This window comes from Podarcis gaigeae (assembly GCF_964106915.1).
Source record: "Podarcis gaigeae genome assembly, chromosome: 1".
Taxonomy (NCBI): Eukaryota; Metazoa; Chordata; class Lepidosauria; order Squamata; family Lacertidae; genus Podarcis; species Podarcis gaigeae.
Window position 1 is genome coordinate 4,035,094 of NC_139678.1, and position 27,358 is coordinate 4,062,451.

Below are 27,358 nucleotides of genomic sequence, written 5' to 3' on the forward strand. Positions count from 1 at the left end.
ACCACGTAAGTGACATGGTCAACCTTTGCCAACCTTGTGCCCGCCAGCTGTTTTAGGCCACAGCTCTCATCAGCCCTGGGGTTCAAAGGACTTCCAATGCTCAGGAAAAGCACATGACTTTCTCCCCCAAAATGAATCCTGGGAAACTGTAGTTTCCTCCTCACAGAGCTGCAATTCCCAGGACCTTTAACAAACTACCAGTTGCTGGTGAAGGAATGGGTTTCTGTGCAGTCAGTCTGAAACTTCTCCAAGGGAGAATTTCTAAAATGTATTAACTTGAGCACTTGAATTAATGTATAAGCAGAAACCCAGCTGTATAAACAAGTGCTCAAAGCCCTCTCCTTTATCAGTCCATGACGGCAATGGATGGCCTTGCCAGTTCCGAGTGGAGCAGGGATGGCACATCTGGGTCTTATCGTACATCCTGACCACACTGACGCACTGACCTTGTCAGGTCTGACAAGAGACCAGGGAATGGCGCCAGGAGTGCTCTTATAGTTGGTGACCTTACCCCAAGATAAGGAATACAGGAACAACCTTTTATGGTTGGGAGTGCCGGAACAGGAACATCTGTTTATGGTCATGGATGTCAACTTACGTGTATAAGCTGACGTGGTGGATTCCTGGGGAAGGGGGGAGAGGGTGCCTGGAGGATATATATACTGTATGCGATTTCTCTTGCTTTTGTGCTTGCGGTAAACCAATTCAGGCAGTGCCTTCTGCTATCTGGAGAGCAGAATAAACTCTTTTTCTGAACCAAACCTTGGTGTCATTTGATTTCCTTCCTCCCGTCCGGGAGCAACGCTCACCCAACCAATCGGAAAAGTCTAATAAGGCTACACTGGGAACTATGGGATGGGAGAATGTTGTTCTTGTGTTTGAATCCTGCTTGCGCATTTCCCACAAGCATCTGGGTGGCCACTCTGAGAAGAGGACGCTGGACTCAATAGGGCATTGGCCTGATTCAACAGGTTCATCTCATGCTCTTAACCATTCCTAGGATACTTTGGGGAAAGTCATGTGCTTGACATGCACGCTGGGTACTTTAAACTATGGATGATTTAAATTATGGTGTGGGTCTGCCCCCAGTCATCATGGTCAGGGGCTGATGGGAGTTCAAAACAGCTGGAGGTACTGGTTGTGTTTAGAATAGATTTATGAAAGATTTAGAAAACTTAGTGATTATAATATTTGCAAGAGATAGTATGGGAAAAATACAGAATAACAGATACAACCTTGCTTAAAATGTATATAGGAAGTGCAGTGTAAGTGATGGAAGTCAATTAATGAAATTTTATTATTCATTTCATATTGAGATATTTGTAGAAGATTACTTTCAGGTTAATGAAATGTTTAAAAAAGATATGAAAGAATGTGGTTATGCAGAAAAAGACTCCAAGTTTTAGATTGATATAATAAATAATGGTTGTAAAATTCTGTCAAAAATGTATAAGATATTGTTGGAATGGCATACGAAAGACGAAGAAGTTAAGTCGGTAATGATACAATGGGCCAGGGATTTTGGTCATAATATACAATTTGAAGACTGGGAAAAATTATGGAAAGATAACTTAAAATTCACTGCATGTGCGGCGTTAAAGGAAAATGTGATGAAAATGTATCAAAAATGTCAAAACAATAGATGTGGGAGGGAAGACTAAAGACAATACTAAAGGAGAAGGAATGTGTAACTAAGAGGTACAGATGGATGATTGTCAGAGAAGCTGAAGGAAGTTCGAAAAGAGAGAAATTTTTTGTTAAAATTGGATAAAATTGTTTATGTGTGTTGTAAAACAATAAAAAATTATTATAAAAAAGAGATATTTGTAGAAGAAATTTGGAAGAAATTCTTCCAACTTTTCTTCTTTTTTTCTCTTTATTTTTTCTTCTTTCTTCTTTTCTTCTTTTTTATCTTTTGTTCTTTTTTATATATGTGGGCTTATCTGAAATATATATGTATGTATGTATTTGCAATATTTTGCTTATATTTTGTAATAATTATGTTAAATAAATTAAATAAACCAAAAAAACAGCTGGAGGGCATCTGGTTAGGGGGCTGCTTGGCTGGGCAGTGAGCCTTCTTCACTAGTGGCCAGGGTTCCAATTTGGGCTTCCGGTTTCAGGTCCCTAAATGCTGCATCCAGCTCCCATTTCCACCCTGCGGAGTCGAGAGCGTACCTGGATTTGCTGCACCATGTTCCGTAGTTGCACCAGAAATTCTTTGGCCTCCTTTGCTCTGTCTGAGAGTCCATTCAGCGCCTGAGACAGCTGGCTCTGCGGACGGGGGGAAGGAGGAAAAATCTGGGTTAGAAGAAAGGACCCCATTTCCCAGGAAAAGTGCAGGCTGGTTTTAGCTGTTTCAGATGTGAGACTGATATTTACCCAATTTGATTTATTGAAAAACATTTAGAGTTTGTAAATGCAGCATAAAAACAAGCAGCCTCATTAAAACAAAACTACCACCCAAAACCGGCAGCGTAAAAGCATATAAAACCAAACAGAAATTCAGGGGATTTGGGTACATAAATCAGGGTCAGGGTCTTATGAGTCTGTGGAAGCCTCTGTACATGCTCAGAGAGCTCATGTTCTTGCACCTGCACCAGGGCTGAGCCTCAACATTCTAGGTAGGTTATGGAGCCAAATATTCCAAGCAGCTCAGAATCGCAACAGCTCAGGTTCAGCCAATGATTATCAGGAGGTGAATTTCACAGAAAGTGGTAAATGCCGTATTTTTCACTCTATAAGATGCACCAGACCACAAGACGCACCTAGTGGTGTTTTTTTAAATGAATATTTATTGGTATTTTCAGCATACATATAAAAATCGAAAACAAAAATAAACAAAATAAAAACAACACAAAAATACAAAAAATTCAAAACTTAACAACAATTAAAAACACATAAAGTTTCACTTACTTATTTTCTTTTACCTTATTTCTCAGACCTCCTCACACCTCCCCTCCTTGTATTCCAATTTAAATTGTCAGTTCAGCAAGTCCTTAACTTATTTCTCCACTTTAACTTAATAATTTGTTCTAACATGCACCTAGTTTTTGGAGGAGGAAAACAAGAAAAAAAATATTCTGAATCTCAGAAGCCAGAACAGCAAGAGGGATCGCTGCGCAGTGAAAGCAGCAATCCCTCTTGCTGTTCTGGCTTCTGGGATAGCTGCGCAGCCTGCATTCGCTCCATAAGATGCACACACATTTCCCCTTACTTTTTAGGAGGGGAAAAGTGAGTCTTACAGAGTAAAAAATACGGTAATTCAGATCCTACAATCCATTATAATGCACTGCACTCCTTCCCAGTGGGGATCCTGCTCATATATCCAGCCAGAATTTTACCAGCCCGCTCAAAATGCTCAAGTCACCAGGATAGCAGGATTGTAAAGCCAGAACAAAATTAAGTGATTGGGGTTTTTCAGTATTTCCCCACTTACTGAAAGAAAAAAGAAAAAGGTAGTATTACAGAAGAGACACTCTGCTCATAGTCACTTTTTCCCCCTTATGTGAATTTACTGCAACCTTTGGCTAGAAAAATGCACTCTGCACATACTCAGATACACTACATGGTGAGGGCGTATTGCAAAAAGCAGATTTCTTTCCGTGCAGAGGAAGGGCCTGTAGAAGAAAACATAGGGCCTGAGCTTCTATATTTCTATCTTCAAAGACACCACTAGCAGAAGTGACATAGTATAGTAGTCTTCAGCCCAGGAAAGGGACATCTAGCTAGATTTGACACTGGCCTCAACCCCTCCCCTGAAAATGAAACCCAACCCCAAATGTGTCCCCTCACATGCAGACATGATGGATTTAACCATTGCAAATTGTTGTTGTTGTTTAGTTGTTTAGTCGTGTCCGACTCTTTGTGACCCCCTGGACCAGAGCACGCCAGGCACTCCTGTCTTCCACTGCCTTCCGCAGTTTGGTCAAACTCATGTTGGTAGCTTTGAGAACACTGTCCCACCATCTCGTCCTCTGTCGTCCCCTTCTCCTTGTGCCCTCCATCTTTCCCAGCATCAGGGTCTCTTCTCATGAGGTGGCCAAAGTAATGGAGCCTCAGCTTCAGGATCTGTCCTTCCAGTGAGCACTCAGGGCTGATTTCCTTCAGAATGGAGAGGTTGGATCTTCTTGCAGTCCATGGGACTCTCAAGAGTTTCCTCCAGCACCAGAATTCAAAAGCATCAATTCTTCGGCGATCAGCCTTCTTGATGGTCCAGCTCTCACTTCCACACATCTCTACTGGGAAAACCATAGCTTGAACTATACGGACCTTTGTTGGCAAGGTGATGTCTCTGGTTTTTAAGATGCTGTCAACCATTGCAAATAGATAGCGGTGTTTCTAAAAGGGAAAGGGAATCAGGAGTCATCAATTATTCTTTATCTTTTCCTAGCTCTGTGGACCAGCGCTTCTTCCTTCTCTGATTCTTAAAGGGACAGAATCCTTCTTGGCGGTCAATATTCTTCTTGACAGCTCCTGTTAGTCATGTGATTCAGGGCAAAGGTGCATTTTTGGCCCCAGGGACAGATGCAATTGCACCAGAGGTCCCTGGTTTTTAAAAGGGTCCCTGCTACACCACCACCCCTGACCCAGCCCCTTTCCAGGGCAGGCAGAAGGCAAAGGCACTGGAGGAAGAATTTCCTTCCTGATCTTTTGCATGCTCTCAGTGGAAAAAGCTCCATCAGGCGGCAGTTTGATTGCTGAAGCGGCAGGCGAGGAAACAGTAAATGGAGCCGGGCTGTTGAGACAATTACTCATCACCTCCTTGCAATCAATTGCTTCCACATTATGTAAATTGGGTGCCCTGAATTCACTGCACGGCTGGTTCCTGAGGTGCATCAATGCAGACATGGAGGCTTTTTCGGTGACAAGGAACCACTGGAAGATTTATGCCAGGAATTGAGAGGCAAATGGATGATAGCACAAAAGCAAGGGAAAGGGAAAAGCTTGGTGGTGAAGCACCTGCTTTGTATGCAGAAGGTTCCTGGAACATTGGAACATATGAACCTGCCTTATTCCATAGAATCAGAGAGTTGGGGGAAAGGTGAAGGGACCCCTGATCATTAGGTCCAGTCGTGGCCGACTCTGGGGTTGCGGCGCTCATCTCGCTTTAGTGGCTGTGGGAGCCGGCGTGCAGCTTCCGGGTCATGTGGCCAGCAGGACTAAGCCACTTCTGGTGAACCAGAGCAGTGCACGGAAACGCCGTTTAACTTCCCAGGGTGGGCACCACCACCGAGAAGGCCCTGGTTCCCTGTAACTTGGCTTCTCGCAGCAAGGGAACCACCAGAAGGCCCTCAGCACTGGACTTCAGTGTCTGGGTAGATGGTGGTGGAGACGCTCCTTCAGGTAGGGCTTGGAGAGAACCTGCCCGTTTGTGTAGACAATACTGAGCTATCGGGACCAATGCTCTGACTCTTAAATAGGCAGCTTTCTATTTAAATCTTACATTCTTATGTCCTGATAGAGTTTTCTGCACACCCCGTCTCTTTTCCGCTTGCATTAACAGATTTTGGAGGAAGAACAAAGATCCCCAGTGTGCAGTGACCGGAATTTCGTCTAGGTTAAAGCGCTTTTCTCCTCTCCCACGACTTCAATCTTGGAAAAGGAGCTGGTGTCCTAGGATAGATGCGGGATGAGAAGGGGGAAGGGCACCCAGGCTTAACGAAGTAGAAAACGACCTTACAGTTGCCTCTCTAAGGCGGGGGGGGGGGGGAACCTAATGCAATCCTTTGTCAATTCTTTCCTGGGTAATTTATAGCAGCAAGATCATTAAGATGGAGAGCTAATCAGCGGAGGGTTCTCTAATTAAAATGACGCCACTCATCAGCTCTGCTCCCACTCAATTCCCCCCCCCCTCAAGTAATATGGAAAAACACAGGGTGGGGGCACTGTCAGGAAGCTTCAGGGCGAAGATTTTCCAAGGAATACAAAACTAGACACAATCAAGAAATACACAAACGAGATACAGGTGACACCCCTCCACCATTTAGATTTCAGAAAGAGAGAGGGAATTCTCAGCAAGTGTAAAGTCCTATTTAACTAATGCTGTTCTAGGCTGCATCAGCAGAGGTCTAGCGTCCAGATCAAAGAAAGTAATGTTGTTGTTGTTTAGTCATTTAGTCATGTCCGACTCTTCATGACCCCCTGGACCAGAGCATACCAGGCACTCCTGTCTTCCACTGCCTCCCACAGTTTGGTCAAACTCATGCTGGTAGCTTCGAGAACACTGTCCAACCATGTCATCCTCTGTCATCCCCTTCTCCTTGTGCCCTCCATCTTTCCCAACATCAGGGTCTTTTCCAGGGAGTCTTCTCTTCTCATAAGGTGGCCAAAATATTGGAGCCTCAGCTTCAGGATCTGTCCTTCTAGTGAGCACTCAGGGCTGATTTCCTTAAAAATGGATACGTTTGATCTTCTTGCAGTCCATGGGACTCTCCAGAGTCTCCTCCAGCACCAGAATTCAAAAACATCCATTCTTCGGCAATCAGCCTTCTTGATGGTCCAGCTCTCACTTCCATACATCACTACTGGGAAAACAATAGCTTTAACTATACGGACCTTTGTTGGCAAGAAAGTAATAGTCCCGTTCTTTTCTGCTTTGGTCAGGCCACACCTGGAGTACTGTTTTCAATTCTGCGTACCACAATTTAAAGAGGGTGTTGACAAGCTGGAAGGTGTGCAGAGGGGGGCAGCCAAGATGAGCAGGGGTCTGGAAACCAAGTTATGAGGAACGGCTGAGGGAGTTTGGCTTAGCGTGGAGAAGAGGAGACTAAGAGGAGGTATGATAGGCATCTTCAAATATCGGAAGGGGAGATGGAGCAAGCTGGTTTTCTGCTCCACCGAAAAGCACAGGATGCAAACCAATGGATTCAAATGACGAGAAAGGAGATTTCAGCTAAACATTACGAAGAGCTTTCTGACAACAAGAACTGTTCAAAGGGGAAAAGACTCCTTCAGAAGGTGGTGGACTCTCCTTCATTCAATTATTATTGTTGTTAATTTTATTATTTATACCCTGCCAGGGTGGCGGGTGGCACTGTGGTCTAAACCACAGAGCCTAAGGCTTGCCGATCAGGAGGTCGGCGGTTCGAATCCCTGCAACGGGGTGAGCTCCCGTTGTTCGGTCCCTGCTCCTGCCCACCTAGCAGTTCGAAAGCATACCAGTGCAAGTAGATAAATAGGTACCGCTCCGGTGGGAAGGTAAACGGCGTTTCCATGCACTGCTCTGGTTCGCCAGAGCTGGCCACATGACCTGGAAGCTGTCTGTGGACAAACGCTGGGCTCCCTTGGCCTATAAAGCGAGATGAGCGTGCAACCCCAGAGTCGTCCACAACTGGACTTACCTGTCAGGGGTCCTTTACCTTTACAGCCCGCCTATTTGGCTGGGTTTCCCCAGCCACTCTGGGTGGCTCACAGCATATATCAAAACATACTAAAACGTGAAACATAAAAAACTTCCTGAAACAGGGTAGAGGCTGGATGGCCATCCATCAGGGATTCTTTAGTTGTGATTCCTGCATCACAGGGACTAGATCATAAAATCATAGAATTGTAGAGTTGGAAGGGAACCTGAGGGTCAACTAGATGTCCTTTGAGTCCCTTCCAACTGTACAATTCTATGATTCTATGACTCTTATTTATGCTCAAGATTTAGGATGCAAAGCTATGCCCTCTTCCTCATGACTAAGCGGCTCTCCAGGCATACCATTTATCATCCATCGCTCACGCTTATATCTGGGTGGTTATAGGCGATCCTGCTTTAAATAATGTTTGTGCCTGCAGAAGTTTCAGGATGGCCATACAGCTTTCCAAACAATCTATAAAAACCCATAAATCCCCACTGGAATCCTATAGCGCTAGACAGTCCGTACAGATGGCGGTGATGGAATAGTTTTGGAAGATCATTACAGATCAACCAAAAAAACAGAACAATGTGTGGATGGTCCGGTATTAATCCACCTGTGATGGCCTGGGATTTGGACTTGGATGCTGAACCTGAGGGATCCCAGCCTGCACAGGATTCCCCACCTCCAGAACCAGCTGAGCCGGGGCTGGGGCCTGAGCCTGAAGGGTCCTCACCTGTGCTGGATCCTCAGATGCAGGCACCAGCTGAGTCTGCTCTGGCTCCTGAGGTGATGGAGGACCCATTGCCTGCAGGTGCTCCACTCTCAGCCCCGTCAGGGGAGGCTGAGGTTGCCTCTGGGTCCGGTAACCCTCCAGCCTCTCCTGAGCTGCAGAGGCTCAGGGCAGAGAGGCGGAGGGAACTAAGTTCCCGCAGGAGGAGTGCTCACCTCCAGGCCAGGAGAGGCGAGTCACCAGAGGATCGGGGTCGCCCTAATGCCTTGGGCATTAGGCAAGATCAGTGCTGCAACCCCAGAGTCGGTCACGACTGGACCTAATGGTCAGGGGTCCCTTTACCTTTACCTAAGAACAGAATGGCAACTTAAATTGGTGGACTATGCGCAACTTGCAGACCTAACATATAGAATAAGAGAGCAAGAAGAACATATGTTTAAAGAAGACTGGAAAATGTTTATTGAATATATGGAGGAAAATTACGTTCATTTGAAAACGTGGGCAGCATTAAGATAAATTCAGCAGTGTTTATAAGTTTTGATGGATGTAATAATGGAATACTGAATGGTCTAGTTTGGGGTGGCCAACTCCCAAGCGACTGCGATCTACTCACAGAGCTAAAAACTGGCAGTGATCTACCCCCTTTTTTGGGGTGCAGGGCAAAGATGTTGAGCTTTTTTTTAGGGGAGCCAAACTTGTTGAGCTTCTTCAGGGGGAGCCAGTGATCTGCTGGTGATCTACCACAGACGTCCAGTGATCTACAAGTAGATCACGATCTACCTGTTGGACATGCCTGGTCTAGTTTATATAAAAAATGCAGGGATTTATGTTTTGTAAAATGAACCACGGAAAGAGAAGAAGGGAAGTCACTGGTATCTTAAGGATGTAAAAATGAGTATTTTAAATGGTAAAACAGAAAATTTAATAAAAATTATGGGGGGGGGGGAGAGAACAGGATGTTGGACTAGATGGGCCAAGGCTCATGTTACATTCTTATGTTCGACACCAGCAAGCCTCTCGAATCCGCAGCCAGGAAACTCCCCGGCGGAATTAAATAAGTAATGGGAAGGTTGAAGGCCAGGATGCCTCCACAATGCACGAGGGGGAGGGAGAGAAAAGTACATTATTTCCTGGAGATTGCACACCAGGCATGATGTCAACCTCTGTAACATTTGCAATCCCTTCCCCATTCATCCCAAGAGGCTTTCGCTCAATGGCTCAGCCTGCTGGAGGATTATCAGCAGCGGTTCTTTCAGACAGCTGCTCCAGAGAAGGCAAGGGCTGGTTGGGCTTACGGCTTGCTGGGATGCTTGATTTGTGGAAATTGCACAGGGGATCTGTCTAAGCCGCCCAACCATCCTCCTTTGGGCCTTTTGCAACCCATTAAGGGATTCCAGCACTCTGGGGGGTGGGGTAGGGGGGCTGTTGGGCTGGCAGTTTCTGCAAAAGAAGGCTTGTGCTCAGATGACCTTGGAAAAGGAAGGACTCTCTCTCTCTCTCTCTCTGTGTGTGTGTGTGTGTGTGTCTGTCTGTCTGTCTGTCTGTCTGTCTGTCTGTCTGTCTTTCGGTTCTGGAGGAGGCCGCCCAGATTGTAATTAGCAGGCCATCTTTTGTGCATGGAAAGCCAAAGTGTTGCTTCGGGGAGAAATGAGATTACTGGAGCAGAGCGAAGGAAGGCACCTCTGGGGAGGGAGTGAGGGGAGAGGGGGGAGCAGAGAGAGGAGGAAGGGAAAGAAGAGGGAGAGAGAGAGAGAGAGAGAGAGAGAGAGAGAGAGAGAGAGAGAGAGAAAGCAGACAGAGAAGGATTAGCCAAATACAGAAGCAGCTAAAGTACCCGGACTCTGGATTCAAATGGGAAGCAGAGGGTAAATGACGACAAACAGGGCATTTTAATTTGTTCCACAGAGGAGGGTATTGATTTCTCCTCTGTATGAATGATGCTCTTTCCACACTTGAAAGAGAATAAAAACCCACAGTCTCGATTCTTGTGTTTTGGGATGTGATGGTACATCTCCTACCTGTTCATTTCTGCCTTTGGTTTTTATTGCGTTTATATCCTATCTTTTTCTCCAGGGAGCTCAAGGCGGATTATATGGTTCTTTCCTCCACCCCCTCAGTTTATCCCCACAACAACCCAGTGAGGTAAATTGGGTCACCCAGTGAGATTCATGGCCAAGTGGGGATTTGAACCCTGCTTTCTCCCAGGTCCTAGGCTGACTCTCTAACCACTACACCACACTGACTTGCTGTCATGAACTGGCAGGACAACGGGGAGAAGGAGGAAGCAGTGGAATAGGACCCTGGTGAGGGGTGTGGCCGGGACTGGGACACGCCCAGGCAAGCTGGGGCTGGGGAAGGAGAAGTTGGTATAGGAAGTAACGTATTCTTTGCTCTATAGGACGCACCGGACCATAGGAGGGGGAGAACAAGAAAAAAAATTCTCCCCCTCTCTGCTTAGCACCCCTTCAGCAAAGCGGCAGGAGAAACGGAGCCCCTTCCATTTCTCCTCTCGCTTCGCTGCGCAGAGAGGGAAAACTGTGCAGCGCCTCTCTAGCGAAGCGAAGCCTGCAGAGCAAGAGGGATCGGTGTGCACCGCCCCCTCTCGCTCTCCAGGCTTCAGGCGGCTATCCGCAAGCCTTTGGAGAGCAGCGAAAACTCCTGCTGTGCTCTGAAGGCTTGTGGATAGCCGCCTGAAGCCTGGAGAGCGAGAGGGTGGCTTCAGCAAAAGCAATGCGAAGCCTCCGGAGCGTGGGGGGAGCTCTCCCTCTGCGCTTCGGAGGCTTCGCGTTGCTATCACTTAAGCCAAGGAGCCTGTATTTGCTCCATAAGATGCACACACATTTCCCCTTAATTTTTGAAGGGGGGAAAGTGTGTCTTATAGAGCGAAAAATACGGTACTCACAGGCTGTCAGGGACCGAGGAGGAATGTGTTGGTTTCTGTTTATGCCACTGTGCAGTGCTTGGAGTCACAAGACTCTGTTTTGCATTCCAGAGATTCCAGGCTGTTGGAAGTCTCACGGAAGACAGATGTGACATTACTGGTTTCCTTTTCCTTTGTTCTTCCAGTTGCTCTCTGCTTTCACAGAGAGAGCATGTATGTTTCTTTTCTGTCTGCGTAGTTAGAAATAAAACGCTCTTTGCAATGTAGCTCATATTTCTCAGCTCCTTCCCTGCTGCTGGATACTCTGCATTACTCTGGAGCCTTATCAGAGGCTCAGGTCGTTAATCATCGTCGGAGGAGGAGGAGCTCAGTCGTAGCGGAGATTCCGACATTTTTTGTTATGGGCCCAAAGGAACGGAATGCAATGGTGGGAGCCCTGTCCCCTTCTCCTGAACTTTCCCAAAGGCAGGAGGACAGTATTGATTTAGAACAGTGGTTTGCAGAGGGGCATGGTCTAGAAAGGAGAAGCTGGGAAATACTGGGTGAGGAACAGTTAGAAGAGGAAACATCAAGAGAGAAACAGCTGGTAGATTCAGTATCTTTGAACAGCATTCCTGACCCCCTTTTGGCTAAGACTAGATGGACTCTGAGGGGAGGTAGGTAGCCGTGTTGGTCTGCCATAGTCGAAACAAAATTTAAAAATTCCTTCCGGTGCATGCACACGAAAGCTCATACCAATAACAAACTTAGTTGGTCTCTAAGGTGTTACTGGAAGGAATTTTGTTATTTTGTTTCATCTGAGGGGAGGGCGTTCCACAGGGTGGGTGCCACTACTGGAAAGGCCCTCTGCCTGGTTCCCTGTAACTTTGCTTCTCACATTGAAGGAACTGCCAGAAGGCCCTCAGAGCTGGACCTCAGTGTCTGGGCAGAACGATGGGGGTGGAGATGCTCCTTCGGGTATACTGGGCCGAGGCCATTTAGGGCTTTAAAGGTCAGCACCAACACTGGGAAAAGTGGCAGGACAAAAGAAAGATCTCTCAGAACCATGCCTAGGGATGAACAGATGAAATTGTGGGACAAAGGGAAGTTGTGAAGGAGCCCTTCATGTTGGGAGATTCAGGAAAGATACAAGGAAGTATTTCTTCCCACAGCACATTGTTGAACTATGGAACTTCCTGCCACTGGAGGCAGGGATGGCTACCAATATGGATGGCTTGACAAGAGGATTAGACAAATTCATGAAGGAGAAAAATATTGAGGGTTACTATCTAGGATGGCTTTGCAATGTTTCTGAACACCAGTTGCTGGAATGCACAGAAAAGCAAGAGGGCTCCAGGGCTCCGATCCTGCTTCAGAGATACACAGGATTGAACCCTGAAGCTACTACCTGTGAAGCATATGTATATGCATATTTGGGGAAGAATCTTCCCAAGTTTTGTCTCTGGGAATGATTTCTCACAAGGCACAAACTCCCAGTGTTGAACAATGCAATTTCCCATGGGTGACAAATGGCTGGTGGTTTTTCTTCAGCAGTTTGAAACATTTTTTGATGTAGCGCATGGTTCTGTTTACATCCTTCCCTTCCAGGCGCACAATGGGGACTCCTCACAAGGAAAGACTTCATGCATGTCCTTGTAAATCTGAGAAATTAATGCCTTGTTTCATCTGTCAGTAATTTGTTTGGCAGATGTCTCAGTGAGGGCGGCTGCTAGATTTGGTGACTTTTGGATTTGCCTACAGTTTTTGGTCGTCCATCTCAAGAGCAGCCTTGCTTTAAATAGATTCTTGAGTCACTGGAATCTCTATAATAAGGGTGGTGAACCCATGTCACTCTCCCTGATATTGGGACTCCAACTGCCATCATCCCCAGGTAACATGACCAATAGTCAGGGCTTTTGACAAAGTCCCCCCATAATATTATTGTGGAGAAGCTGGTGAAATGTTGACTGCATAAGGTTACTCTGGAGTCCTGTGTCCAGTTTTGGGTACCACAATTTAAGAAGGATGTTGAGAAACTGGAAGGTGTGCAGAGGAGGGCAACCAAGATGATCAAGGGTCTAGAAGCCAAGTCTTATGGGGAACGGTTGAAGGAGGTGGGTATGTTTAGCCTGAAGAAGAAGAAGAAGAGTTTGGATTTGATAGCCTGCTTTATCACTACCTGAAGGAGTCTCAAAGCGGCTAACATTCTCCTTTCCCTTCCTCCCCCACAACAAACACTCTGTGAGGTGAGTGGGGCTGAGAGACTTCAGAGAAGTGTGACTGGCCCAAGGTCACCCAGTAGCTGCAGGTGGAGGAGCGGGGAAGCGAACCCCGTTCACCAGATTACGAGTCCACCGCTCTTAACCACTGCACCACACTGGAAAAGAGGACACTGAGGAGAGATACAATAGCCTTCTTCAAATATCTAAAGGGCTGCCACATGGAAGATGGAGCAATCTCGTTTTCACCTGCTCTGGAGGAAAGGACTTGGACCAATGGCTTCAAGTTGCAAGAAAGGAGATTTGGACTCAACATCAGGAAAAACTTTCTGACAGTAAGAGGTTGGGGACTTTTCTTCATTGGAGGTTTCAAACAAGTGTTTGGATGGTCTTTGTGGGATGTGAAACACAAGAGCAGTCAAGTACAACATTCCTAGAGTGAACATGTTTACACATGGGGAGGAATGTTTGTCCAGCTAGCAGGTCAACTTCCTGTTTCCTTCTGGGCTGGGACACACTTCCTCTGCATGACTAGAGGTGGGCGTGGCCTCACCTGTGCAGGTAACGACAAAAGCACAGGGCAGGGCAGCCATCTCTCTCTCTTTGACTACATGCATCGAAAGAAGCAACATCTCCTTAGCCAACGATTCTCTCCAGCCAAGAGAGGACAAAGGGACTGTCTCCTTATGAGATAGTTTCCAGGTGTATGTTACTTTTCTAAGTCTGCCTTCTGGGATGTTACTTTTCTAAGTCTGCCTTCTGGGATCCGATTGTGAACAGAATGATGTGTGAGTAAACTCTTTTATACTTTTATAGAAGACTGTGTCGTGTCTTATTTTTTATGAGGGAATAAGGGGGAAATACCAGAACAGTTTTTCTAGAGGCTTTAGCGAGCCTGAGCAAATGCATCCGCTGTGAGTTTAAAAAGGGGAATGTTACTCTGCTAAAGTGTGAACTTGTTTACACAAGTTGGAAAGGCTGTAATCAGACAATATATCCTTTCCTGGATCTCTGAACATTCCCACAGTCATTTGTCATGGATGCTTTGTCATGGATTGCATTGCAAGGAGTTGGACTAGAAAACCCTGGGACACCTTCAAACTCTGTGATTCCGTGATGACAGCTGGAGTCTCAACATCATCCTGAGTGGGGAGGGGGCAGAGGTCCCTCATCCCTGCTCTGGAAAGCAATAAGAGCCCCACTGGGTGTCAGACCAAAGGAGGTGGCACTTCCAAGACAATAATTTAACACACACACAAACATCTTTCCCACTTCTTTCTCCAGGGAGCTCAAAGTGGCACACATTTATCATCCTCCCTGTTTTCTCCCCACAACATAGGGGATGTATTTGGTATACTGCCCTTCCGTAGATCTCAGGGCAGTTCATAACATCCAATAAATAAAATAAGAATAGCAACAACAACAACAACCCTGTGAGGTAGGTCAGGCTGAGAGGCAGTGACTGGCCCCCAAGGTCATACCCAGGGAGCGTCATGCCTGGGTGGGAGTTTGAGCCCTGGTCTTCTAGGTCCTGTGCTTTTTTTTTCTTAAAAAAAATGTTTAGGGGTACTGTCATTTCCCTACTCATATTGAAATACTGCCCCTCAATGAGGCCAAACTTAGATTCACAAAATGTTTAGGGGTACGCGTACCCCTGCGTACCCCCCAAAAAGAAAGCAATGTCTAGGTCCTAGTCTGACACTAACCGCCTGCACCACCACCAGGGCCCCGTAGTTGTCTCCCTCATGCCATTAAGTCATTTTCTTCAACTGCTAGACTGGAGAGTGAACCTGAGGCATTCCATTTCTCCAGGGAGTGTTATGCATAATACGGTTCCTTTCATGAAACGACTGAAGTTTAGGTCAACTATTTGGCCAGTGACTAGCATTAGCCAACCATGCGGTGAGCTTTGCTTGATTGCATCACTCTTAACTGGGAGGTAGACTGGGGGGGGGCAAGGTGGTAGCAAGGTTGGGTGCACCGGATTGCCCCGCTGCTGTGTTTGCACCACGCTGACCTCACCACCACGTCGCCCACCCCATTACCGCTTGGTTTAACTTGCACTGTGGGGCTTGCATCCCCTCTGCCCTGCCCTCCCCCACCACTTGGGACATCATAGAATGCGCAGAGCAGGTGGGCTCTGCTCATCACAAGCCACGGAGGTGCCACCTTCTTGAGAGTGGAAACGTGTGCCATCATAAATGCAGCATTCCTGCATTGGCACCAATTGCTCTAGCTGCCTGCTCTAACTGCTAGGTTGGCACCAATTGCTCTGCCAACCTGCTCTAACTGCTAGGTTGGCAGGAGCAGGGACCGAGCAACGGGAGCTCACCCCGTCGCAGGGATTTGAACCGCCGACCTACTGATCGGCAAGTCCTAGTCTTTATGGTTTAACCCACAGCGCCACCCACATCCCTGTCCCTGGAATGACTGTAGCCAGGTGTTAACTGCTACAAATTACCTCCTCTAACATCACTCCACCCCCCAGGCCCCAAATCTCTAGTGATTTAAGAGAGGAAGGCAACAAAATCCCATGAACGCAACCTGTATCGAAGTGTGGAAATAAGAATTTGAGAAGAATTGGGATTCACCGGTGTTGGAGGCCTCATTCTCATGGAGGTGTTAAACTTATATCTGGACTTTACCACTGCAGACTGCAAAGGTGGCTATCCAAAGGCACCCACAGGACCTGAAAGATTGCAGAAGCCAAGATCAGCAGCTCCCTCGCCTGTTGCTGAAGTCGCCCATCACCAACTGCTTTGCCACCTCTCCTTTCTGTTCTTGCAAGGATGCTTCACAAAACTGATCTCATCTCTGACCGCAGGCAAAAATCACCTTCCCAGGCAAGGGAGATTGGAGCAAGGTTTCTTTCAGGCTGCGTCCCATGTTGGGTAAATATTTTGACAGCTTGGCTGAGGAGGCCGCCGAGAGAAGAAGCTCATGTGTGGCAAGCTGTGTTGCACCCAGCGCCCTTTTGCCCTGAGGCGGCCTGGATGACACCGGAGAGCTGGCAGAGCAGTTTGTGTCTTGTCAGGCAGGCTCACTTCCACCTCCTGAGCTCAGGAGGGCTGCGCTTGTTGAGAAGCGGAGTGGGAGGAAGAGGAAAGCGAGGGAGGGAGCAGGAGAGGGCAGAAATGCAGCGGCGAAGAAAACTGCAATTGTGAAGGAAGGTCCAACCACCTGTGAAGTCAAGGAGATGCTCCAGAAAACTCCATGGCTGCTAAGAATAATGGAATTGTAGAGTCCAACCTGTGGTCTTTGTCCATGGAGTTTTCTTGGCAGGGATACTGGAGTGGCTTGCCGGTTCCTCCTCCAGGTGGTTCACGTTTGGTCAAAACCCTCCACTATGACCTGTCCATCTTGGGTGGCCCTGCACGGCATAGCTCATAGCTTCTCTGAGTTATTCAAGCCCCTTCACCATTCAAGCCTGGTTGTAGAACTGCATTGCAAAATTCAGAGAAGCGTGAATTTTGAAGAGGAGACTGGATTTCAGTTTGGGTATCGTTTTGAAAAGTGCACATTGGATTGTTTCTCATTAAAATGCAAACAGTATCCATTTCCTCCTCCATCCTTGCCAGGAGGAAGCACAGACACACAGGAAGTCCACAGAGCCAAAGGCATGCCTAAGGAACCAGCCTCACACCTGATTGGCAGCTGTGGGGTGCTGCTGCCACTCCCACTCCCCCCTCTGAATTGTGGGAGTGCATGTTTGCCATCTCTTATTTTTTAAAAATATATATATATATATATTGTTGTTGTTTCTATCCCAGTTGTTGTTTTTTTCCAAATCCAGGACTTCTATTATTATTTTTTAATTTTTATTGGAAATTTTATTTACAACATAACGTAAACCCCCCACCCCCCAGTACAGAAATACAAGAAACATAACATACAACAATACAACCAAATAAAAGACTTCCTTTATCCTGTATCCTGTATCCTGTATAAACTGTTTCCTTTATGAATAATTATTAAGATTTTTCTAATTATAACTTAAATATCCACAAAGTCTCCTGCAGACATTAATCGAAACAAGTCCAGGTATGTATTTTAGGGCGCTGTTTTGTGAAGTGTTCTCTGCATTTCCCCCATGCTTTTTGAAACTCTTGTCTAGTGTGATCTCTAAATCTGGGATTTCTAATGCAGTTAAAGAGGGAGAAGAACTTCTACTCCTTTTCTCTAAGCAAAAAAGTCCCAGAAAATGCTGCAACCTTTTCTCTGAGTGGTGTTTCTCCATCTCCATCTCCATCATCTCCATCTCCCTCTTGCTAGCCTTTTTCCAACTCTACAAGATCCTTTGGGAGGTGAGGCAACCAGAAAAAGAAGCGAAATAATTTCCTGGAGTGTGGTTCCTGGTTCCTTTGCAACAAGCAACGTGCAAAGCTTAGGCGCCAACATTTCCTTTCACACTTCCTGGACTGCTGAGCAATCCCCCTGGCAATGTTTGCTTGATGCCCTTCATGGTTTACTTTCTTGTGCGCTGAGAGCTGCCAAACTGAAGGTGCTGCAATAGTAGCTTGAGCAGATACTCCTGGCTTAAAGCCAGCCACACTCACAGTCCCAATGTGCACAGACCATGAACCTTCTAGGTCAGGATAGGCAACCTAAGGCCCAGGGGCCGGATCTGGCCCAATCGCCTTCTCAATCCGGCCCGCGGGCAGTCCAGGAATCAGTGTATTTTTACATGAGTAGAATGTGCCCTTTTATTTAAAATGCATCTCTGGGTTAATTTGTGGGGCCTGCCTGGTGTTTTTACATGAGTGGAATGTGTGCTTTTATTTAAAATGCATCTCTGGGTTATTTGTGGGGCATAGGAATTCGTTCATTTTTTTTTTTAATATAGTCTGGCCCCCACAAGGTCTGAGGGACAGTGGACAGGCCCCCTGCTGAAAAAGTTTGCTGCCCCCTCTTCTAGGGGGCTCTTCATCCAGCCCCTGTCCCACCCTATCTAAAATATAGAGACAAGGATACTAACCTACCTTCTAAGGCTATTATTGTCAGGATTAAATATGGCAATGAAGTTGCCAGCAAGGACCCACTGCAATGGTCACATTTCTCCTCTATTTGAAGATCTAAACTGGTTACCAGTGTTCATGATCTCTTACACTGGATCAGACCATTGGTGCAAGCAGCTCAGCAATTTCTACAGGACCCTATCTGAAATTTAGATTTGTTTTTAAAGGAGTCAATAATACCGGTCTCCCAAATGGATGGAAGGCCCTCAGCGCTGGACCTCAGTATCTGAGCAGAACGATGGGGGTGGAGATGCTCCTTCAGGTATACTGGACCGAGGCCGTTTAGGGCTTTAAATGTCAACACCAACATTTTGAATTGTGCTCGGAAACGTATATTCCCTAATGAGGCCTCCCACTGCCAGTACCCTTCCACCGTTCGGCTTCCGTTCGTAGACGAAGATAAAATTTGCTACCCAGAACACTACTTCCGGTTTTGCAAAGTTCGTAAACAGGGAGTTCATAAACAGGGCTTTTCTTAAACCGAGTTACCACTGTATCTTTAAAAAGTTCACTCTGAGCTGCTTTTCTGAGCCCCCTCCATTAAAGTCTTGGGTACAAGATGGGTGGGTTCCTTGCTCAGAAATATGACCTTCACTGCTCCCAGTCATCAAAGGACCCCATCCTCTATGAGGGCAAAGTCAGTTGCAACCAAGCTCTGGGTGAAATATATGAAGTGGCAGTGGCAGCTTGGCCCCATGGTACCTTTTGACTGTGGGATGTAACATCACTGAAGCAGTCAAATGCAACATTTCCTGTTTGCCCACAGTGGACACACAGGGGAACATTGCTCCAGCCAGGAGGACTTCCTGTCACACCTTGTCTGGAGCATCCTCCCCCTGTATGTGAGGTGGGCGTGACCCTAGCAGACCCTATAAAGGGGCTGGTCACGCAGCCATCTTCCTCTGATGCTGCTCTCTTTTGATCCCTTCTCTCCATTTTGCTGTCTGCTGTCTGCTGGCTCTCAGCCAGCAACACAAGGGCTCATCCCTCACAGAAGATGAACCCACACTTTTCTCTGTAACCGTAACTGCAAGATAAAGCCTGCCTTCAGGGCCATACTGTGAACTGAATGCATGTAAACCTTAGCATTACTTTTAAAGGAAGACTGTTGTGTCACTATTGTTTTTAAGAGGGAACCAAAGGGGATTTACCAGGAACAATCCAATCTGGATTGCTTAACTCAAATGATTCTCACGAATCCATCCACTAACTTACTGCAATGTACAAGGAAATGTGCTACATGACTCTCTAGCGTGAGGAAGGATAATATTTAATCAATATATCCTCTCCTATTATCCTCAACATTCCCACATGGACAACTTTTGCTTGGTTACGAAAAGCAGGTGAAGTCCCAAGCCCTGTGTCTTTCTCCAAAGACACTCTCCAGAAAGTTTTGTTTGATGCCAGCCATGGCCAGTCCAAGACATTTTGCCACCTGAGGCAGAAGAAAAGTTGACCACCCCCTAATTCCACATATAGAAGTCAATCTTACTTCCACTCTGGTGACATTCCCCACCATGCCTGAGGCAGCAGGTCAGATTTCTAAGTGGGACAGGAGTGGCCATGTGGAAACAGCAGAGACTGGCTGGTGACACAGGAGGAACAGCCAGAAACTGCTGCTACTACTCCTGAGTCAATGCTGCCTGAGGCAGTTGCCTTATTCGATCTAATAGCAGGGCCAACCCCAATCCCTTGCCTGCAAAAAGAAAACCACCACCACATTTTGTCTAATAGCACTTACTTGGCCATTCACCTGTCGATATCTATGAATTACAGTCTCGAAAACGAGGCAATTCAGTATGTCTCGGAAGATCATTAGAATTCATTGCAATGATGAATTAAAACGTATTTCAGAAGGCTGATTTTAAATACATTCCTCTTAACAGAACTGGGCCAGGCAAGTTGACTTTGGTGCAGTGATGCTACTTTGCTGAATTGGGATCATTGGGCGAGGGCTGAGGGGACCTGGGTTCAGACGTCCTGAAACTCATGGGATGGGCCAGCCACTGTTCCCTAGCCCATGGGGATGAAAACACTGTGAACCCATGCACTAAATCATCATCATCATCATCATCATCATAGCATTCTCACATGCGAGAGAAAGAGGATGGATAATTAATAAATAAAATATCCTCACCTACTCATCTAAGTCCATCTAACAGATAAGCTGTAATGCATGCAACAAAGATGATCAAGGGTCTGGAAACCAGGCCTTATGAGAACAGTTGAGGGAGTTGGGGGTTCTTAGCCTGGAGAAGATGACACTGAGAGGAGATGTAATGGGCATCTTCAAATATCTTAATGGCCATCACATGGAAGGAGGAGCAAGCTTGTTTTCTCCTGCTCCGGAGGGTAGGACCCGAACCCATGGATTTAAGTGACATGGATTCCAACTAAACATGAGAAAGAACCTTCTGGAATGCACTCCTTTAGAAGGTGGTGGACTCTCCTTCCTTGGAGGTTGGGTGGCCCTCTGTCATGGATGCTTTAGTTCATAGAATCATACAATCATAGAGTTGGAAGAGACCACAAGGGCCATCGAGTCCAACCCCCTGCCAAGCAGGAAACACCATCAGAGCACTCCTGACATATGGTTGTCAAGCCTCTGCTTAAAGACCTCCAAAGAAGGAGACTCCACCACACTCCTTGGCAGCAAATTCCACTGCTGAACAGCTCTTACTGTCAGGAAGTTCTTCCTAATGTTTAGGTGGAATCTTCTTTCTTGTAGTTTGGATCCATTGCTCCGTGTCCGCTTCTCTGGAGCAGCAGAAAACAACCTTTCTCCCTCCTCTATGTGACATCCTTTTATATATTTGAACATGGCTATCATATCACCCCTTAACCTCCTCTTCTCCAGGCTAAACATGCCCAGCTCCCTTAGCTGTTCCTCATAAGGCATCGTTTCCAGGCCTTTGACCATTTTGGTTGCCCTCCTCTGGACACGTTCCAGTTTGAACTGTGGTGCTCCTTCTTGAACTGTGGTGCCCAGAACTGGACACAGTACTCCAGGTGAGGTCTGACCAGAGCAGAATACAGTGGCACTATTACTTCCCTTGATCTAGATGCTATACTCCTATTGATGCAGCCCAGAATTGCATTGGCTTTTTTAGCTGCTGTGTCACACTGTTGGCTCATGTCAAGTTTGTGGTCAACCAAGACTCCTAGATCCTTTTCACATGTACTGCTCTCAAGCCAGGTGTCACCCATCTTGTATTTGTGCCTCTCATTTTTTTTTGCCCAAGTGCAATACTTTACATTTCTCCCTGTTAAAATTCATCTTGTTTGTTTTGGCCCAGTTCTCTAATCTGTCAAGGTCATTTTGAAGTGTGATCCTGTCCTCTGGGGTGTTAGCCACCCCTCCCAGTTTGGTGTCATCTGTTGAGATTCCAGCATTGGAGAGGGTTGGACTAGATGACCCTCAAGGCCCCTTGCAATTCTAGAATTCTATGATTCTATGATGGGATGGTGGTGACAGAAATGAGAGAGAAAGGAAGGTTGGAAAAGAAGAGAGAATGTGGGAGAAAGAGAGAAAAGAAGTGGGAGGGAGGGAGGGGAGAGAGAGAGGGAGGGAGAGAGAGAGGTGGGTGGCTGAAAGAGAGAAATGGGGTGCTCTGTCCAGTTCTGCCCATCACTGGCTCTGACTCCAATACCTCCCCTCTGTCTATGGCCAACCCTGGTCTGCATCCCCCAACCAATAATTACCTGATGGGAGTTGTAGTCCAAAACACCTGGGGTGCACCAGGTTGCAGAAGGCAAGGCTAGTGCCTTGGCTGTTGGGCACCCTTGTTTCCAAATACTCCCATCGCAAAAATTGACATTTCGTGTATTCCTGGTTCATGCGCTTGAGGAGAAATGTCCCATTGCCACCTCTCACACGGCACCTTGAGCAGCGCTAAATTCATTACAGTGGTACTTTGGGTTACAGACGATTCAGGTTACAGACACTTTCAGGTTACAGACTCTGCTAACCCAGAAATAGTACCTCGGGTTAAGAACTTTGCTTCAGGATGAGAACAGAAATGGTGCGGCGGCAGCGAGAGGCCCCAGTGGCGTAGAGTGGGTTGTCAGCACCCGGGGCAAGGCAAGTAATTTGCGCCCCCTAACCCGTGGATTTGTGCCCCCTAACCCGTGGATTTGCGCCCCCTAACCCTAACCCCCAGATGTTGCGCCCGGTGCGGCCGGCCCCCCTGCACCCCCCACGCTACGCCACTGTGAGGCCCCATTAGCTAAAGTGGTACCTCAGGTTAAGAACAGTTTCAGGTTAAGAACGGATCTCCGGAACAAATTAAGTTCTTAACCCGAGGTACCACTCTATTGACTATGAGACCTGAAGCTAAAAGCTTTGGCTGCTCTTAAGTCATAGCATACCACATAAATTGTTTCAGCAATCCATGCAAAGACCCGGAGTAGAGCGGGGCAGTGTGATTATCCCCACATTTGTGACCCTGAGGGCACTTTGCATTTCATGGATGAGCAGAGAGGAAAGAGGGTCTCCTTGCTCACGATGCAACACTTAGCCGTAATTTTGCACACCCTGTTGGTTCTGGCTACACCAGGCAGAATCGTAGCTGGAGTTTCATGCACTTCATCTCCAACAGAGGCAGATGCTTCTGGCTTGCGCATTGGAACATGGAGTTCACAGTCCGGGTGCAACATTTGCAAAAAGCAAAAAAATCACCACCGCCAAACCCTCTCCAGGGTCACTAGGTGGCTTCTTCCTACACACCATACTGAACATGCCACATCCTGGCTCCCTGCCCAGACAGCTCAGTGAGGGTGATCGGGTGTGTGTGTGTGAGAGGGGAATCAATTATGCCGATGTGCATCCATGCGCTGATGCCCGGCTTACGTGTTCCATCAGGGTACGTGGGGGAGGAGGGGATATCCAGCCACATCGGAGTCGCTTCTCTGCCCTAGTTACCTCAGAGGCAGGGTCACTATCCTGCAGCCAGATCCCCTATGACAGCTAGACATGCGTAGCAGGTGGGTGGGTGGAGTGGGGTGGGGTGTAGAATGGGTGGGTTTGGTGGGAGACTAAAACCGTACCCCTCATCTCATTCTTCCCACCCACCACTGCAGTTGCTGCTCCATATTTATTCAGCCAGCCAACCTGGAGTCTTCCAGATGTTGTCAAACTATAACTCCCATTGCATTCGTGCCGGCTGGGGCCAATGAGAGTTGCAGTCCGAGAGCATCAGGAGAGCACTAGGTTGGCAAAGGCTGCATCAAGCAACATCAAGTGTCATCTGAAATAATTTGCAGAGAGGCTGGTCAGCATTCAGGAGAGAAATCTAATCCTCCAGAAAGCAGCCTCCAAAATCTCCTCTGATGCTCTTGAGATCTGTCACTGGCTCAAAGCCCCTCTTTCCACAGACCCTTCATTTGAACCAATAATTCTTTTTTTTTTTTCAATGCCAGCTCTGTCGTCAGTGAAGGAACAAGGCTGAAAATATTATCACCTCTGACAGGCATAGGCAAAGCGTCCCCCCCACTTAACAAAATAAACACGACACATTTCTGCACATATGGCAACACAGAAATGCAGCTGAGAGACCCAAAACAGCTGCACCGAGCCAGGATTGATCCCAGCACCCTGCCCACCACCCCTGGCTCTAGATATCTGGTCCTGCCCTTTGCAGTCTCCCTGAAAAATGAGAGGTGCATTTGCAAGAATAGCTTGTAGGGGTTCCTGTGGGGAACGTCGCCTAGATGTGGGCAAAGGCAATGGAAGCCTGGGCAGTCCCAGGGGTGATATAAGGACAGTCGAGGGCTGCAGCATAACAAAGTCAATTCCATCCCTGCTCCTGACCACCCCCCCCGACACCCACTCATCTGTCAATGTTAAATTCATCCACCCCCAATGCCCCCACCCCCACCCCCAGGACTGTGTTGCTTTGCACTGCAGGCAGCTTGGTGCAAACACTTGAACAGCAGCCAAGAAAATGGGGGTGGGGTGGGGGTGGCAAGAGCCTAGGGAAATGAGGCAATGGAGCCCCAGCAGTTCTGCGCTTCGAAATCAGGGTGAGAGACACCCCAAGAAGCAGCCGGATTGGCTGACAGACAGGAGGGACAGCAGCTGGGGGGGTCTGGAAAGGGACTCCTGGAAGCCCACCGAGGAGCAAAGACTGGGAAGAAGGTTGTTTACATGGAGCTGAGACTGAATCATTAAAGGCGAGGGAGGGAGATGGGGGGTGGGATTGATTAGTCAGGTAGGGAGGAAGCTGGCTGATGAGAGGAAAGGGGAGGGAGGGAGGGAGGGAGGGAGGGAGGGAGGAAGGAAGGAAGGAAGGAAGGAAGGAAGGAAGGAAGGAAGGAAGGAAGGATGAGAGTGTTCGCTCGTCCACACTGTCATTTAATATGGATGTACATCCATTGATTCTCCATTACCCGTATGACGTTCTCTTGCAAATCACTGCCTCCACAAACGTTCCTTCTCCCTCAGTCTGGATTTTCACATACCAGGCATGCTCTAAAAATGAGAGGGTATGAGAAAATCCGTACGGAGCTAGAGGAAAGTGTGGGGAGGCTGTGATTTAGAGGAGAGTGTCCTATGGGCAAATTAAAATTAATGGAGGGACAGGAAGCTTGCTATTCACATTGGGGGACGGTGTGGATGAACCCTAAGGAGGGACCCTGCAGAAAAAGACGAAGTGGGGCAGTGAAGGGAGTCAGGAGATGGAAAGGGAAGAAGGGAACTCTTCAAAGCTGACTGCCCAACTAGTGCCCACCAGCTGCTTGGGACTACAACTCCCATCAGCCCCAGTGAGCCATGGTGGGGGCTCTGGAGTTGTAGTCAGGTAACAACTGGTGGGGTGGCACCAAGTTGAGGAAGGCGGAGAGAGAGAAAGAGGGGGGGGAGAAGAGGGAGAGTTGGAGACTGAAGACCTTTAAACAGAACCAAGTGAAGAGGTAGATAAGTGAGAGAGAAAGAGATGGAGAGAGAAGAGAAATGAAATGGATGGATGGATAGGAGAGATGGAAAGAAACCCTCCACAGAGTATGAACCGGGAGCTGCCTTCAGGTTACTGCATGCCAGCCCTATAGTATAGTGGTTAGAGTGTTGAACTAGGGCCTGGGAGACCAGGGTTCAAATCCCCCCTTGAATCTCCATGGGTGACCTTGGGCCAATCAGCCTACCCTACCTCGCACGGAATTGTTGTGGGTTGAAGTGTGGAGTTGGGAGAACCATGAGCTCCTTGGAGGAAAAGGCAATATATAAATGCAATAAGCAAACAAATAAAAGGTCCTCCCCCCTCCCGCCGCCCACAGACACACTCCGGGGGGCTGACCTTGTGGAGCTTCCACATGGCACCCAGGGCCTTGACCTCGTGGCTGGAGTGCTTGCCCTCCTCCAGGCACTGGTAGCAGACGGGCACCTTGCACTGGACGCAGTACATGCTGTGGTTCTCGAGCTCGTGGTCGGTGCAGGTGGAGATCTTGCGCGGGCTGAGCCTCCGGCTGACCCGGCCCTGGGCAGGGGGCAACAGGCGGTGCTTGGCTAGCGGCCCCCGCGGCGGGTGGCAGCGCAGGCGGCAGGGGTCGCAGTAGAAGACGTCGCACTGCTCGCACATGACGGTGGCCTCCTTGGGCGCCTTCTCGCACAGCTGGCAGCGCAGGGCGGCCGCCTTGCTCTGCTGGTAGCGGTCGATGACGCCCTCCAGGACGCGGTTCTTGGGGAAGCCGCGCAGGCCCCGCTCGTCCAGGATCAGGCTGCGGTGGCACTGCGGGCACGTCAGGCAGGAGTTGCGCGGCACCGGCGCCAGAGAAGCGGCCGAGGCCGGCGGCAGGTGCGCGGCGGGCGGCACGGTCGGCGGGAAGACGCGCACGCCGTTGGGAGACTTCTGGCACGGCGTGGTGGGCGCGCTGGCGAAGCCGCCGTACGAGCCGTAGCCGCTGTCCGCCTCGCTGTACAGGCTCATCTTGTCCAGGTCCAGGTAGTCATAATCGGAGGCCGAGCCGCCGGAGCCCGAGGCGCGACGGCTCTGCGGGGAGTCCGCCTCGGGCGTCTGCACCAGGATGTTGCGGGCGCACGCCTGGCACAGGTTGTGCGAGCAGGGCAGGATCAGCGGCTCCCGGTAGAAGGAGCCGCACACCGGGCACTTGAGCTCCTCTTCCATCTCGTCCATGGAGCACAGCAGCCGCCTCTGCCCCTCGACGGCCACCGGCGGCAGCAGCAGCAGCGAGCGAGCGAGCGGAGGGGCTTTCAGCACCACGGAGCTTTCAGCACCACGGACGGCGGACAGCGCCTGCTGCTGCTGCGCCGACGGCCAGCCTTGCTCTGCCTGCGCGCCGCCAGCCTCTGCGAGCGCTTGGCTGCCGCAGCCTCCACTCCTCGCCCCCCCCCCACGCTCGCCATTGGCCAGCTCGAGCCCAGTGCCCGGCCTCCATTGGCCCAGGGAAGCCGCCCCCGGAGAGAAGAGCTCCTCCTCCTGCCCCCCTGCCCTCGCCGAGGAGGGGGCGGCCGCAGCAGAGGAGAGGCGCCGCTCCTGCTGCGGAAAAGGAAGCGCACGTCCTCTCTGGAGCGTTGGATGCGGCTTAGGCGCCCATCCGCACTCCCACGACACCCGGGGGTGCTTCACCCAGGACCCAGGAGGACGCCGTCGCCCAGTACAAGGGGATCACGGGTTGGCTGGGGGAACCGCAGCCCAGTTGGGACTGGGAGACCTGTAAATGGGATTGCGGGGGGGGGGGTTGGATCCCCGCTTAGCGCAGCATCTTGACCAGACTGATGCGTCTGGGAAGCTTGTAAATCAGGCGGAAAGGCGATTGCCCCTCTCCCTGTTTAATCTCTTCTCCGCCACCCGGTCCCGCGCCACTCGCAGTTAATATCTGAAGACCATTTGCCTCTGAACACAGAGGGCAGGGATGGGGCCCCCGAAGTACTTCATTTTTTTTTAATATAATATTTTATTAAGTTTTTTTTTAAAGATAACAACATACAAAAGAAAAAGAAAAAAGATACACATACAACAAAAAACAACAACACCGAAAATACACAAAAAGAAAAAACAAAAATCCCTCTTTTTAAATTCTTATCTTTGATTCACTTATTTTCCTGACTTCCTCACGCCTCGCTTTTTTGTATCCCAATTTGACAATTAATTCAGCAAATTCAAACCCTGCTACTTTACCCTTAAATATTTTACCTCCCAATTTTATAAACTCAAATTTCTCTTGTCACCAGAACC

At 48.4% G+C, this 27,358-nt stretch overlaps 1 protein-coding gene across 6 annotated transcripts in view; it reads right to left on the reverse strand.

Annotated features, from left to right (window-relative positions):
* The window catches only part of TRIM9 (tripartite motif containing 9), an 81,592-nt gene extending 55,117 nt beyond the window's left edge, over positions 1-26,475 (reverse strand). For all 6 annotated transcript variants that reach the window (XM_083733224.1, XM_083733220.1, XM_083733223.1 and 3 more), the window contains exons 1-2: positions 25,460-26,475; positions 2,179-2,274 (exon numbers count right to left, since the gene is read on the reverse strand). In XM_083733224.1, coding sequence (XP_083589350.1) covers positions 2,179-2,274; positions 25,460-26,296 — 933 coding nt within the window. In that variant the 5' untranslated portion in view covers positions 26,297-26,475. The remainder of the gene's footprint in view (positions 1-2,178; positions 2,275-25,459) is intronic.
* Between the last annotated feature and the right edge of the window lie 883 nt (positions 26,476-27,358).